The following is a 15,512-nucleotide window of genomic DNA, read 5'->3' on the forward strand; positions in this document are numbered from 1 at the left end:
CAGCTAGGAGTCATAAGACCCTAAGAATTTTAAGCCTTTGTTTGCTCAATAATACACAAAGAGTATTTCAAACAAAAATCAGTTATTTCCAAAAAAAGTCAAGCAGTTATTTTTATAGTTTACTGTTTTATTAAGTATTTACTTATAAATTTTATCCACACTTACTTTGGTTTGAGGTAACTAGCTTATTTCCTTTTTAGAATTTATTAACAATGCTGATTCTCTGCTAAACAATAACTAAAATTGAAAAGCCTCTATCATCTTCCCTTCTCTAGCAAGATGCACTGAGCCAATCATTTAGGTCACCTCTATGCAAATGACTACCTAGTCTCTACTTCCAGTTTTGTGTCCTTTTTAAATAAATCTAGGGGCGCCTGGGTGGCTCAGTCAGTTAAATGTCCTACTCGTGATTTCAGCTCAGGTCATGATCTCATGGGTCATGAGATCAAGCCCTGTGTTGGGCTCCATGCTCAGCGGGAAGTCTGCTTGGGATTCTGTCTCTGCCCCTCTCCCCACTCATGGGCGCTCTCTCTTTCTCAAAACAAATAAATAAATCTTTTAAAAAATAAAAATAAAGAAATCTAGCCCTTTTTTCCATCTGATGGAAATATTTGGTGATTCTACTCAGTTCTTCTGCTGACTATATCGAAAAGGAGCTCTGGGGGTGCCTGGGTGGCTCAGATGGTTAAGCAGGATCATGGGATCGAGTCCTGCATTGGGCTCCTTGCTCAGCGGGAAGCCTGCTTCTTCCTCTGCCTGCCGCTCCCCCGCTTGTGCTCTCTCTCTCTCTCTGACAAATAAATAAAATCTAAAAAAAAAAAAAAAGGAGCTCTGTATCTTCCCAAAACAAAAACTTTTCCTCCTCTCAGGTTCACTAATAATACTTCCATCCCCATAATTTCCCAAACTAGAAAACAGAAAGTCATCTTTAACTTCTCTTGCCACACTTCTCATATCCAATTACCAAGTTTTATGGACCCTGTCGCCTCCTTTCCACATCTGTTCCTTGTTTGGGCACTCAGTAAAAGGCAGAAATCTGGGTCCATAGCTCTGGCACTGGAATGATGAGGTCAGCTTAGGCAAGTACAGTAAAGTGATTCTAAAGACTTTCTACTCAAATTTATCATGAAACCCCCTTTCTCTACTTAGTAGTTAAGAAGAACAGCTTCAACTTTCAGTTGAAAAGTTTCAAAACAGAGGCACTTGTCTAACAGATTATAGAGTAAATCCAGATTATAGAATGGGCATATATTTCATTATCCTGCTCAGTTTTAAAGAGGAACTAAAAGCCTGCAGGCCTTTGATCTAGATGTTCCTACCACAGAATAGCCTTTAAAAATTTAGTGTATTTTTAGGCACTTAAGAATGGGGCAGCTATATATTCCAACAAAATATAGAAGGTACAGAATATGGTGTTCAATAATTATTTAAAATAATGAATATACATGATGGTAGAGGCATACCCTCCCAGAAGTATGTATTTAAGAAATTACCAATGTTGTTTGTCTCTAAGGAAGAGAACAAAGAGGATCAGGGACACATTTATCACTATACATTTTTTTTTTTGCCTCAGTAGTAAATGTATATCCTACTTATTTAACAAATTTTTTAACTATATTAAATTTCACCAATACTAACTTTATTTCTCACTTGTCAATCAATACTATATTAATGCTCCAAAGAACAAGGTGAGAAACTCCACATTTGGCTTCAGCAAGCCACACACTTTTACCTACTCAGGCTCATCATTTTGTGACCTAGTACAAAGTCTGGCTGTTATCTTCCAGCTTTTTTGCAGAACATCTAGTTTTAAAGCAATACTTCCACATCAACACTATTCTACAGGATCCTGTGTGTCCACATCACTTACTCAAGAAAGTGGAACCAAACTGGCTGGTTATTCAGCAAAAGGAAAATTTTACTTGCTTTAAGAAAATAGACAAAACCAGATAATTTAAGATTCTTTCCATACTAAGAGCTATCTATAATTATATGACATTTAAACAAATAGATAATAGACACAAAAGTAGATCTATAAAATAATAAATTATTTTCGTTACTTACGGAGGCTAAACTCTGTGCAGAACCTGAGTATTTACTGAAAAGTCCTCCATTAGCATAGTTACAAGACTGAGATCCTTTGTCTTTGGCAGAACTTAAAGATAATGTCAAATTCTGTCTACTACTGGAACAACTTGAACCTACCAAACAAATATATCAATAATATTAGAAGTATTAGTCCAATGATAAATTTCAGGTAAAATCTCAGTAAAATCTCAAAAGTTTACATTATATTCATTCAGAAAGCTTCTAATTTTAAAAGTCACCTCACTCAATTGTGTAAATTATTAAATGTACACCATTATTAAAATCTACATCTCTTCACAACTGCTTTTAACACTGCTAAATTCTGCTTCTTTAAGAATAAAATATTCATCTAATTAATTAGAGCAATATTTGACTGATCTATTGTAATCAGTATAAAAATACTGGCAACTAGGGGTGCCTGCCTGGCTCAGTTAGTGGAGCATGTAACTCTTGATCTTGGGTTTATGAGTTCAAGTTCCATGTTGGGTGCAGAGATTAATTAAAAATAAAATCTTAAAAAAAAATACTGGCAACTATGGACCTTCAAGTTATAAATTTAACAAAATAGGGGCGCCTGGGTGGCTCAGTCATTAGGTGTCTGCCTTCGGCTCAGGTCATGATCCTGGGGTCCTGGGATCGAGCCCCGCATCTGGCTCCCTGCTCAGCGGGAGGCCTGCTTCTCCCTCTGCCTCTCCCTCTGCTTCTGTTCCCTCTCTTGCTGTGTCTCTCTGTCAAATAAATAAATAAAATCTTTAAAAAATAAAAAAAATAGGGCGCCTGGGTGGCTCAGTTGGTTAAACAACTGCCTTCGGCTCAGGTCATGATCCTGGAGTCCCGGGATCGAGTCCCATATCAGGCTCCCTGCTCGGCGGGGAGTCTGCTTCTCCCTCTGACCCTCTTCCCTCTTGTGCTCTCTGTCTCTCATTCTCTCTCTCTCAAATAAATAAATAAAATCTTTAAAAAAAAATAAAAACAAAAAATAAATAAATAAATTTAACAAAATATAAGCACTTCCTTTCCTGAGAATTAAATTACACATTACAATTAGTTTTTATAGTTCTGTCTCCCCTAACCATCTATCTATTAAACTATGGCAGACGCTGTGTCTGTCTTAGTTCATCTTAATGCAACAGTTAAGACACTCCTCATTTCCTGGAATTATATGACCCTGAGCAGGTCACTTAAGTTCTCCTTATCTCAGTTTTCTTTATGTTTAAACACTAATACAGGATGTAGTCCTAATTCATAGGATTGCTAAAGGTAAAATAATGAAGTGAATACACAGCATTTAGTACTACACCTGAGATCTAATAAAATCTCATTAAGTGAGAGCCATCATTACTGTAATGTTCACTGTACTTGGCACAAAATAGTCATTCATTGATTATTTACTAGATAAATTAATCACAAAAGCACATGATTCTTGGGGGCACCTGGGGGGCTCAGTCATTAAGTGTCTGCCTTCAGCTCAGGTCATGATCCCAGGGTCCTGGGATCGAGCCCCGCATCAGGCTCCCTGCTCAGCCGGGAGTCTGCTTCTCCCTCTCCCGCTCCCCCTGCTTGTGTTCCCTCTCTCGCTGTGTCTCTCTCTGTCAAATAAATAAAATCTTAAAAAAAAAATTTTTTTTAAAAAGCATGTGATCCTCTAATAAATTAAAAATAATTAAAAATTAAAAAAAAAGAAATTCAGCATGCTCAAGAAATTATTGTTATTAATACACTTTGGCAGTATGTACTGTATCTCTAACAAAAACTATGGATCTTTTAAAGACCAGCAATTCTACTTCTACTTATATACTAAGATAATAATCAGACAAGTATATGCAAAGCAAAAAACACATTCTAAAGGGAACAAGAGGGAACTGCTTAAATAAATTGGTGTATATATTTACAAATTTAACACTAGGTACATATTAAAAATAATAGCATAGAAATACATTTGTTGACCTAGAAAAACATTCTTACATATTATCAAATATTTTACAAGCAGGCTACAAAGGTATAATCATAATTTTACTATATACCATTTATTTGTACATAATATAGAATTTTATGTCTCAATATATTTAAATGCAAATAGAAATGGATATATGCCATAGTATTATCAGTCATTACTTCTGGGTAGCAGAACATCAGGTGATTTTAATTTTTTGTTTGCTTATCTGTATGTTCTAATCTTTCTAAAATGAATCTGTATTATCTGTGAGTTAAATATTAAGGAAAGGAATTTCAGAGACTAACAGACTGAAATCACTCCAGTTATGATTTATATATAAAATTTCCTTTGTAGACTTAATTCAGCTATCTCCACATACCTTTGTCTGATGCTGCTCTTTTAGTGTATTCAAGTACAAGGTGCTCTGGTTCCCATGGTAGTATTTTTCCTTTCTTCTTTCCACGTCTTCTTTTAAAGTGATGGGCCAGAAAAATTACAGATACAGCACTCACTGCAGTTACCACAAACAACTTTTTTGCTACTGGTGAAAATTTTATCTGGAAAAGATGCAGGTAGACTGAAAAAAGCTTCTTATATTTGTTCACTTAAAATAAAGATGTAAGAACAAAACTTATTCTTAAGCTAAAAGTGAATACTCTATTAGTACTAGTTCTAAGTACTACCGAGAGAATATTATATCACACTCTTTAAATGACAGCTAGCCCAACCTGAATTTTAAAAACAACCAAAATGTATTATTTATTACTTTCTGAAGTTCTTAGGTAAACAATATTACCACAAAAGTCAAAAGGAACACAAAATGATTCAACCCCATTAAAACCTATTGAACTAATGATTTTCCTGCAACTAAATGTCTGAATCATTGCAAGATTTTAAATTACAGGAATAATTAATTCAGAGTTTTGCTTTGTTTTGTTTTTGTTTTTTGAGTAGGCTCCATGCCCAGCATAGGGCCCAACGTGGGGCTTGAACTCACAACCCTGAAATCAAGAACTGAGCTGAGATCAAGAGTCAGACGCTTAACCAACTGAGCCACCCAGGCACCCCTAATTCAGAGTTTTAAAACAAACCAACTTTTTTTTTAAACTATCTGGAAATCTGGACAAACATGAATTAACTCAATTTCTTTTTTTTAAGATTTATTTTATTTATTCATTTGAGAGAGACTGTGCCACCCAGGAGCCCCAAATTAACTCAATTTCTAAATGCTATCTGAATAAGCCCTTTTATGCATGAATTATTCAACAAATATTTACTCAGCATTTTACAATGTACCACACTGTGCTATGAAAATTAAAATTAAAATCTTACTGCAATTTTCTTCAACAAGCAAATATCAATGCCTTTCAATGATCAGGAAGCACTAGGTATAGAGGACACACATCTTGCCTCCTTCAAGCAGGGTGCTAATAGTAGAGACAAATATATTCACAGATAATTACAGTACAGTGTGATAAATACAGTAGTATAAGTATACACTAAGTATCAACATCAGAGCAAGAGGTAATTAACTTTGTCTTAGGGGACAGACACTATCAACAGTAAAAAATACAGGAGAGCAATAAAATAAAGCCATAGTCTTGAGGTGTAGAGCACTGGAAAGAGTGTCACTTCCAAACTCACAATAACAAAAAAGCCAGACAAATGGCAAGTTTTCATTTTTTCTTGGACCCATCACAATGCTGAGGTCAAAGGGCAATCAACTGGCCCTAAAGAGACACAGGTATCTCTGAGATAAGACATAAGCTCTGGCATGCAGAGATAAAACACAGCAGGACATCAGTAAAATGAGTTCAGCTAGTTTGCCTGGTAAATTGGTAAAGACAGTGTGCACTGGTGAGAGAGGATAAAGTACCCCTGGGGAGCAGGGGGGATGCTGCAAAGATAGGGGTAATCCATACTTTTTGCAGGTTTTATCTTCATAAAGCCCATCAGGCTCTACTCACAGAAAAGACTGCTAGAGCCCTAAGTCTCCCTAATGGTGTAGAACTGGAAGGAAACAGGAGTTTTTGTGGAGGGGCATGAACTGCATCAATACCCTTCTCTATACCTTCCAAAGAACAAAACACTTAATCTGTGGGATGCAGCTTCAATTTCCAAAGGAAATTTATACCATTAAATGCTTATATTAAAGAAGAAAGATATCAAATCCATAATCTGAGTTTTTGCCTTAAGAAACTAGAAAAAAGAACAAATTCAATCCAAAGCAAGCAGAAGACAGGAAGTAATAAAGACTAAACAGAAATCAATGAAATAGAAAGACAAATCAATAAAAACAAAAGTGTTTAAAAAAACCAATAGGTTCACTCCCAATAGGTTTCAGGGGGAAAAAATAAAACTGACAAAGCTCTAACCGGTCTGATCAAAAACAAACAAACAGAGAGAGAGAGAGAGAGGGAGAGAGAAAAGACACATATTGCCAAAATCAGAAATAAAAGAGGTGTCATCACTAAAGACCTTACAGATATGAAAAGGATTACTATAAACAACTCTATGCCCATAAATTCAACAATTTTAGATGAAATGGACCAATTTCTTGAAAAACAGAAACTATCAAAATTCACTCAGGAAGAAATAGATAGCAAAGAAACTGAATATGTAGTTAAATAAAACCTTTTAACAAATGATACGGCAAATTCTACTAAGTATTTAAGAAAGAAATATCAATTCCATTCAATGAGGGAATACTTCCCATTTTTTGAAGCCAGCATTATTATTAATATCAAAACCAAGGACATTACAAAAAAATTATGGGATAGTATCTATAATGTTGATTTTATAAAAAATCCTTCACAAAATATTAACATATCGAATCCAGTGATATATAAAATGAATACTATAGATGATCTAGTAGTGTACATCCTAGGAATGCAAATCTGGTTCAACATTCAAAAATCAATCAATGTAACTTACCATAATAACAAACCAAGAAGAAACACCATAATATAATCTCAATAAATTCAAAAAGAACATTTGAAAATATTCAACATCCACTCATGGTTTTTAAAAAACTCAGCAAATTAGGACTAGAAGGTGTGTGGCTTAACTAGTGTCCCCCCAATATTCACATTTACCTTGAATAACAGATTATAATCTTATTTAAAAAGAAAATCTTTGTCCATGTAATTAAGGTAAGAATCAAGATGACACCACATTGTTTTAGGGTGGACCCTAAATCAAATGAGTGTCCTTATAAGGGATTAAAGGACACATAGAGACACAAAAGATAAAGCCATGTGAAGAGGGAGGCAGAGATTACAGTTATGCTGCCACAGCCAAGGAATGCCTGAAGCTACCAGAACCAACATCATATTAAAAGTGGCAGCCAAGGGGCACCTGGGTGGCTCAGTTGTTAGGCGTCTGCCTTCAGCTCGGGTCGTGATCCCAGGGTCCTGGGATCGAGCCCCGCATCGGGCTCCCTGCTCGGCAGGAGGCCTGCTTCTCCCTCTCCCACTTCCCCTGCTAGTGTTCTCTCTCTCGCTGTCTCTCTCTCTGTCAAATAAATAAAATCTTAAAAAAAAAAAGTGCCAGCCAATATAAAAAGCCAAGAAAAAAGAATAAAAGGAATACACATTGGAAAGGAAGAAGTAAAACTCTGTATTTGCAGACAATTTTGATTGTCTACATGGAAAATCCCAAAAAATCTACCTAAAAATCTCCTAGAACTGATAGATAAATAGGCTACAAAGTCAATAACAGCAATAAGCAACTGGAAATGAAATTTAAAAAGCAATACCATTTATAATAGCACCTAGTAAAAGAAAAAGAAAAAAATACTTAGCAATAAATCTAAAAAAAAATCAGTGCTAGTTAACAACAAAACACTGATGAAAGAAATCAACAAAGATAAAAGGAGAGATACATCATGTTCATGGATTATAAAATGTTGTTTCTCTTCATACTGATGTACAAAAACCAAAATAACCCTAATCAAAATTCCAGCAAAAAATTTTTTTAAAGATTTTATTTATTTGTTTGCGGGGGGGAGCACGAGCAGGGAGGAGGGGCTGAGTGGGAGGGAGAAACAGACTCCCTGCTGAGCAGGGAGCTTGAAGCGGGGCTCGATCCCAGGACCCCGAGATCATGACCTGAGCCAAAGGCAGATGCTTAACCAACCCAGGCACCCCCCAGCAAAAATTTTTGTAGGTATTGGTAGCTTATTATTAAAAAAAAAAAAAATTAAGGAAAGGCAAAGGAACTAAAATAACCAAAATAACTCTGAAAAAGAGGAAGTTGGAGAACTTACTCTAGCCAATTTCAAAATTAACTATAAAGCTACAGTAATTAAAACAGTGTGGTATTGACAAAACAAAAGGCATATAGATCAATGCAACAGAACAGAATTCAGAAATAAACCTGTACAAATACAGTCAACCTATTTTTGTCAAAAGTAAATTCAAGGAAGAAATATCTTTTTTTAAAGATTTTATTTATTTGTCAGAGAGAGAGAGAGAACAAGCAGGGGGAGCAGAAGGCAGAGCAGGCAGAGGGAGAAGCAGGCTCCCCAACAAGCAAGGAGCCCCGATGCAGGGCTCGATCCCAGGACCCTGGAATCACGACCCGAGCTGAAGGCAGACGCTTAACCGACTCAGCCACCCAGGTATCTCTCAAGGAAGAAATTTCTTGAAGAAAACATAGAAAATCTATGTAGTCTAGAAATCCACCAAGACCTACAAACGTCCCTCCACAGATAAATGGATAAACTGGTACACCCATACAATGGAATGAATACTCAGCAATGAAAAAGGTCATAATATTCAGACACACAACAATGTGAATGAATCTCAAATGCATTATGTTAAGTGAAAAAAGCCAATTCCAAAAGACTATATACTATATAATTTCACACTACATACAATAATTCACTCATGGATCATAAACCTAAAACTCCAAGAATATAAAATCTAAAACTATAAAAGTTCTAGAAAAAAGCATACGAAAAAATCTTTGTGACCTTTGGTTAGGCAAATATTTCTTAGAGATGACACCAAGAACCTGATCCATTAAAAAAAAAAGAAAAAAGTTGACAAATGGACTTCAGAATTCAAAACTTCTGCTCTTTAAAAGGCATTGCTTAGGGGTGCCTGGGTGGCTCAGTCAGTTAGGCCTCTGGCTCCTGATTTCAGCTCAGGTCATGATTTCAAGGGTCATGGGATCAAGCCTGCACTGGGTTCTGCACTCAGTAGGCAGTCTGTTTGAGATTCTTTCTCTCCCTTCCTTCTGCCCTGTCTCCTGCTCGCACAGCTCTCTCTCTAAAATAAATGTTTAAAAACATCCATCCATACATAAATAGCACTTTCCAGAAGTTGAAAAGACAATCTACAGACTAGAATAGTTACAAATGATAGATCTGATAAAGGAATCGTACCCAAGGTATATAAGAAATTCTCAAAACAACCCAATTAAAAAATGGGCAAAAGCTTTGAATAGACACATCAGCAAAGATTTACGGATGGCATATAAGCATATGAAAGCATGTTCAGGGGCGCCTGAGTGGCTCAGTCGTTAAGCGGCTGCCTTCGGCTCAGGTCATGATCCCAGGACCCTGGGATTGAGCCCCACATCGGGCTCCCTGCTCAGCGGGAAGCCTGCTTCTCCCTCTCCCACTCCCCCTGCTTGTGTTCCTGCTCTTGCTGTGTCTCTCTCTGTCAAATAAATAAATAAAATCTTTAAAAAAAAAAAAAAAGAAAGCATGTTCAACATTACTGGTCATTAGGGAAAATCAAATTAAAACCACAATGAGATTCTGCTATTCTATTAGAATAGCTAAAATGAAAAGACTGGCCATACCAATGATATGGCCACTTTGGAAGAAGTCTGGCATTTTTTAAAAAAATTAAATATATCTCATGGTGCCTGAGTGGCTCAGTTGGTTAAGCATTCACCTCTTGTTTTTGGCTCAGATCATGATCTCGCTGCTCAGTGAGGAGTCTGCTCCATATTCTCCCTCCTTCTCCCTCCCTCTCTGTCCCTCTCTGCTTGCTCTCTTTCTCAAATAAAATTTTTTTAAAATGTTTAAAAATTTTTTTAATTAAATATATCCCTATCTTATGATTCAATTGTTCCACTCCCAAGAGAAATGAAAGCATATGTCCATACAAAGACTTGTATGGGAATATTCTTAGCAGCTTTACTTACAATTAAAAAATAAAAACAGGAAACAACCCAATGTCTACCAACAGCTGAACAAACTGTGGTATATCCATACAATGGAATACTATGCAGTGATGAAATAGAATTAACTATTGATATACGCAACATGCATATATTTCAAAGTCAGACTAAGTGAAAGAAAAAAAGACAAAAGAAAGTACATATTGTATGATTACATTTTATATAAAACAAAATGCAAACAAATCTATAGTGATCAAAAGCAGATCAGTGGTTGCCTGGGGGAAAGTGAGGGAGGGGACTTAGGGAGATGCAAAGGGAGAGACTACAAAGGGGAATGAGAAAATTTGGAGATCGTGGATATGTTCATTATCCTGACTGTGGCAAGAATTTCACAGATATAGGGACGCCTGGGTGGCTGTCAGATGAGTGTCTGCCTTTGGCTCAGGTCACGATCCCAGGGTCCTGGGATCAAGTCCCACATCAGGCTCCTTGCTCAGCAGGGCCTGCTTCTCCCTCTGCCTGCCTGCGCTCGTTCACTCTCTCTGACAAATAAATACATAAAATTAAAAAAAAAAAAAGAATTCACAGGTATAATATACACATGTATGTTAAAACTTAAATTGTATTTTAAATATGGACAGTGCAATGTGTGTCAATTATACCTCAATAAATCTGTTTTTAAAATAACATCTGGATTCTACACATAAAAATTGCTCATTTTCAGGGCGCCTGGGTGGCTCAGTCAGTTAAGCATCTGCCTTCGGCTCAGGTCATGATCCCAGGGTCCTGGGATCGAGGCCCACATCGGGCTCCCTGATGAACAGGGAGCCTGCTTCTCCCTCTCCCTCTGCCTACCGCTCCCCCTGTTTGTATTCTCTCTGTCAAATAAATAAATCAAATCTTAAAAAAAAAAATTTGCTCATTTTCTGGAATACCAGAAATGATTTACTTGCATTTGCCATTAGCATGTGGCCTCAGTGACTATGATCTAACAAAAAATTTAAAACTATCCTTACTCTACTTTTCCTCCAAGTCCATTTAAATTCCTTCAAAACTATCAAGAAAATATAGAACATTCCAATACCACCTCAAACTTTTTTCCCTTCACAAACTCTAAGAATTATTCTCTTAAGCAATGTCTCTATTACAGGCATTAGCAAATTTTTTTTTAAGATTTATTTATTTGAGAGAGGGAAAGAACTGGGGGGAGGGGCAGAGGGAGAAAGAGAGAGTCCCAAGCAGACTTCACACCAAGTGTGGAGCCCGACCCAGGGCCGGATCTGAAGACCCTGAGATTATAACCCAAGCCAAAACCAAGAGTTAGATGCCTAACCAACTGCACCACCCAGGAGCCCCATAAGTTTTTATTTCTTTAGATTTGTTTTTCCCTCTGGAACCATACCTTCAGTGTTAAGAGCAACTAAATGAGATTTGGGAAAAAAACCAACAGTTCCTTCAATCTGGATGCCAAAGACCCAATAATAAAATAAATTCTAAAAATAGCATTATTATTGGGGCAACTGGTTGGCTCAGTCAGTGAAGCATGGAACTCTTGATCTCAGGGTTGTGAATTCAAGCCCCACACTGGGTATAGAGATTAGTTAAAAATAAAATCTTAAAAAAAATTTTTAATTAAAAATAAAAGTAGCACTATTATTAAGAACATCTTAATTTTCAGTATCTTTTATAAACCGCCATGACCTCATTATCAAAAAAATATTAATCTTAGATCAAATGTAAAAATTAGTATTTACTGCAGAAGTAAATGTAAGATAAGAAAATTAAGACCTCCATTAAAGTAAATAATCTATTAATAAAGGCCCAATCACAGTTAAGTGATAGTGTCTGCTTAAATTGTCAGTTCTAGGGGCACCTGGGTGGCTCAGTTGTTAAGCATCTGCCTTCGGCTCAGGTCATGATCCCAGGGTCCTGGGACTGAGCCCCGCATCAGGCTCCTTGCTCAGCGGGAAGCCTGCTTCTCCCTCTCCCATTCCCCCTGCTTGTGTTCTCTTGCTGTGTCTCTTGCTGTGTGTCTCTCTGTCAAATAAATAAATAAAATCTTAAAAAAAAAAAATCGTCAGTTCTATATCCAAGGGCACTGAAGTTAAAGAACCACTATGATATAAATACGAAATTAAAACTACTCCATCAGGGCGCCTGGGTGGCTCAGTTGGTTAAGCGACTGCCTTTGGCTCAGGTCATGATCCTGGAGTCCCTGGATCGAGTCCCGCATCGGGCTCCCTGCTCAGTGGGGAGTCTGCTTCTCCCTCTGACCCTCCCCCCATCTCATGTGCTTTCTCTCTCATTCTCTCTGTCTCTCAAATAAATAAATAAAATCTTTAAAAAAAAAAATAAACACAACATCTTTAAAAAAAAAAAACTACTCCATCAGACATATAATGTTCTTTACTAATATAAATTCAAATACAATAAAAATCAATTCACTTTTATTAAGACCCAAGTTCTGTTTATATGTTAGGTATTATTTTTATATAAAAGACCTATTGAAGTTTACAGTCATAATCTCATGAAAAAAGAAACCTTTTCCATGACAAAAAAAGCAACAAATTTCCCAGAGAAAATGTTTATCCTAAGTAATCTAGAAAACACAACGTTTGAAAGTCTCTAATATTACTCTTGCCTATCACTTCTTGTTTTGTTGCTTTTTTCCCTCCCAGAGGGAAGTCAATTGCTTCCTATATCATTGCCTGGAACATTGGAAATAGCATCTCAGAATCCCAAAGCTCAGAGGGGCTTTCTATGGTGATACAGTCCATTTCCTCACCTCCAGGCAAATGAGAACTAGACACATGTCCTATTCACTCAACATGAATTGAGCATCTATTTATGGCCCAGACACTGAGAATACAAAGGAAAAGAAAACTACTCCTTATGCTCAGATTTCACACTTCATAACCTGATGCTATTGTTTAATGCTCTTGTCAAGTCCCCTACCATCTAATGTTCTCTGGAGACAGAGAATAGTTATGCACCAGTTTCCTGCTCCAATAACTTTATTTCCCTTTATTCAGCATAAAGAATTCAGTTGATCTATTCCTCAAACACAGTACTTACACCTTTCTTTGGGGGAGAAAGGGCAGTTTCTACAAACTTTATTGAGGTTCTAAGCTCAGTAAGGGCTAAGAACTATGCCTAGATCTTGCTCACCACTTTATATCTTGACCGAAACACAGTAGAGGCTTAATAGGTATACTTTGAGTGAATCTCTCTGATAACTAGAAAACACTACATGCAAACTGTAAACTCTTGAATAAACAGGAATAACATCTTCCTCATAGGGTTGTTTTGTTTAGATAACATACATAAAGTAATATCTGACACATAGCAGGCATTAAAAAATGTGAGCTATTATTTAATGTTAATTTATTTTAATTAAAAAATGTTCAACAGTTTGAACCTATATTTTTATTTTTTTTGAAGATTTTATTTATTTATTTGAGAGAAACAGAGCACAAGCAGGGGAGGGGCAGAGGGAGTGGGAAAAGCAGACTCCCCGCTGAGCAGGGAGCCCAACATGGGGCTCAATCCCAGGACCCCAAGATCAGGACCTAAGCCGAAAGCAGACACTTAATGACTGAGCCACCAAGGCACCCTGAAATAATTTTAGATTTACAGAAAAACTGCAAAGATAGTATCTTTGCATCACTTATTTTCCTGAAAATCCATCACTTAGGATTTTCCTGATGCTAACATCTTATAAAACTAAAAAATTAACATAAAATAAAACTAAAAAAACAAACATTAGTACAATATTATTAAACTATAGACTTTATTCTGATTTCACCAGTTTTTCCACTGATGTTCTTTTTCTATTCCAGGACCAATTCAGGAAGCCACACTGCATTTAGACAGATTTTTATTTTTTAAGTGCTCAGTTAATTCTTTGTCTTTCTCACTTAACACTCTGAATTTGGAGAATCAACTAAACTACTTATCTCTTTATGTTGTGTTTTCCAGCTGAAAAACAGAATCTGCTTGTATTAACATGATAAAGTAATACCATCTTAATGACCTTAAGGATACCAGAATAATCCTTAAGAAAACTACAGAAGCAAAAGAGACTTAAGTATTTTGTTTAGAGTATGTATTCACTAAATGAAAGAACAAATACTTGGAAAATGTATTATTCCTTAAGTAAATGACAGGTAAATATAATAGGAGTTAACATTTATTGGGGTGCTCACTCATCTTTATTGCATGTCAAACATGATAAATTGGCTTCAAAGAGGTTAAGTAACCTGCCAAAGATCACACAATTCCACAGTGGTGAAACATGAATCAAGATGCATCATCGAAGGTGTTTAAATCCATGCATGTCTTGCATCATCTATTAAAATTACTTCAGTCACACAGATGACATCTCACTATGCAATTAAATATATAACTGAATTGCATCCAACATGGCTTCTCAATTTTTGGAGGCTGAACTAATGAACAAAAAAATCTTACATGTCTTTTTATTTTAAAAAAATCAATCCGATTCTAAAGTTACAGAACAAGAGCTCTGAGCTTTTCCTTAGTCAACAAACTTTTTCGGCATAGGCCAAGTAGTAAATATTTTAGGCTTGTGGAACATATAATCTCTACCGCAACCACTTAGCTCTGTTGTTATAGTGCAAAAGCAGTCACAGATAATACATTAACAAATGAGTATGGCTGTGTTCCAATAAAACTTTACTTGCAAAAACAGGTGGTGGCCTTGATTTCACTTAGAGGCTGTAATTTGCTGACCTATCTTAGGGCACTGATAGCATGGAATGAGTTTTGAATACTAAGTGCCATGGCTGAGAGTAAAAAATGTATCCTTAAGTTTACCTGCAATGACTCTTTATATTATTTTTAAAAATATCTCATGGAACAAGTTGGCCGATACACCTGGCCTCAGAAAATTACTCTTAGCATTGAAAAGTAGGTAGTATAGTAGAATCATATACGCAAAGGATACAAAAGTAATTTCTAAAGAAGAAATACCAAATGCTAATAAACATTTAAAAAAACTAACACTCTGATTTCTAGACTGTGAAAAAAGACATCATCAAATGATTAAGATTGATGAAGACTGTGCATTGGTACAGCCAATCTGCAGAGCAACTTAGAAATGACAAACAAAAGCCTTGAAAATATTCATAATTAATACAAATTGCTCTTAAATCTATGAAAAGATTCTCAGCTTAACATATAAGATATAAAATTAAAATCATGATGAAATACCATTCTCACCTACCAGAATGGCAAAACTCCCCAAATTTGGGAAGTACAAAATAATACTATTCCTACAGAAGGCAATTTAATAGTATCTATCAAAATTCAAATACATTTACTCTTTGGCCCA

The 15,512-nt window shown here is 36.1% G+C and overlaps 1 protein-coding gene across 6 annotated transcripts in view; it reads right to left on the bottom strand.

Annotated features, from left to right (window-relative positions):
* The window catches only part of MIGA1 (mitoguardin 1), a 91,060-nt gene that overhangs the window by 69,392 nt on the left and 6,156 nt on the right, over positions 1 to 15,512 (bottom strand). For all 6 annotated transcript variants that reach the window (XR_012379405.1, XR_003208231.2, XM_073896483.1 and 3 more), the window contains exons 3-4: positions 4,404 to 4,581; positions 2,065 to 2,201 (exon numbers count right to left, since the gene is read on the bottom strand). Coding sequence is in view for 4 of the 6 variants with exons in the window: in XM_073896483.1 (XP_073752584.1) it covers positions 2,065 to 2,201; positions 4,404 to 4,581 (315 nt within the window). In the remaining 2 variants the exon portion in view is untranslated. The remainder of the gene's footprint in view (positions 1 to 2,064; positions 2,202 to 4,403; positions 4,582 to 15,512) is intronic.

The sequence above is a fragment of the Callorhinus ursinus genome, unplaced genomic scaffold, assembly GCF_003265705.2.
Source record: "Callorhinus ursinus isolate GAN/ISIS: 27379988/994484 unplaced genomic scaffold, GSC_fseal_2.0 scaffold9, whole genome shotgun sequence".
In the NCBI taxonomy this organism is placed as follows: Eukaryota; Metazoa; Chordata; class Mammalia; order Carnivora; family Otariidae; genus Callorhinus; species Callorhinus ursinus.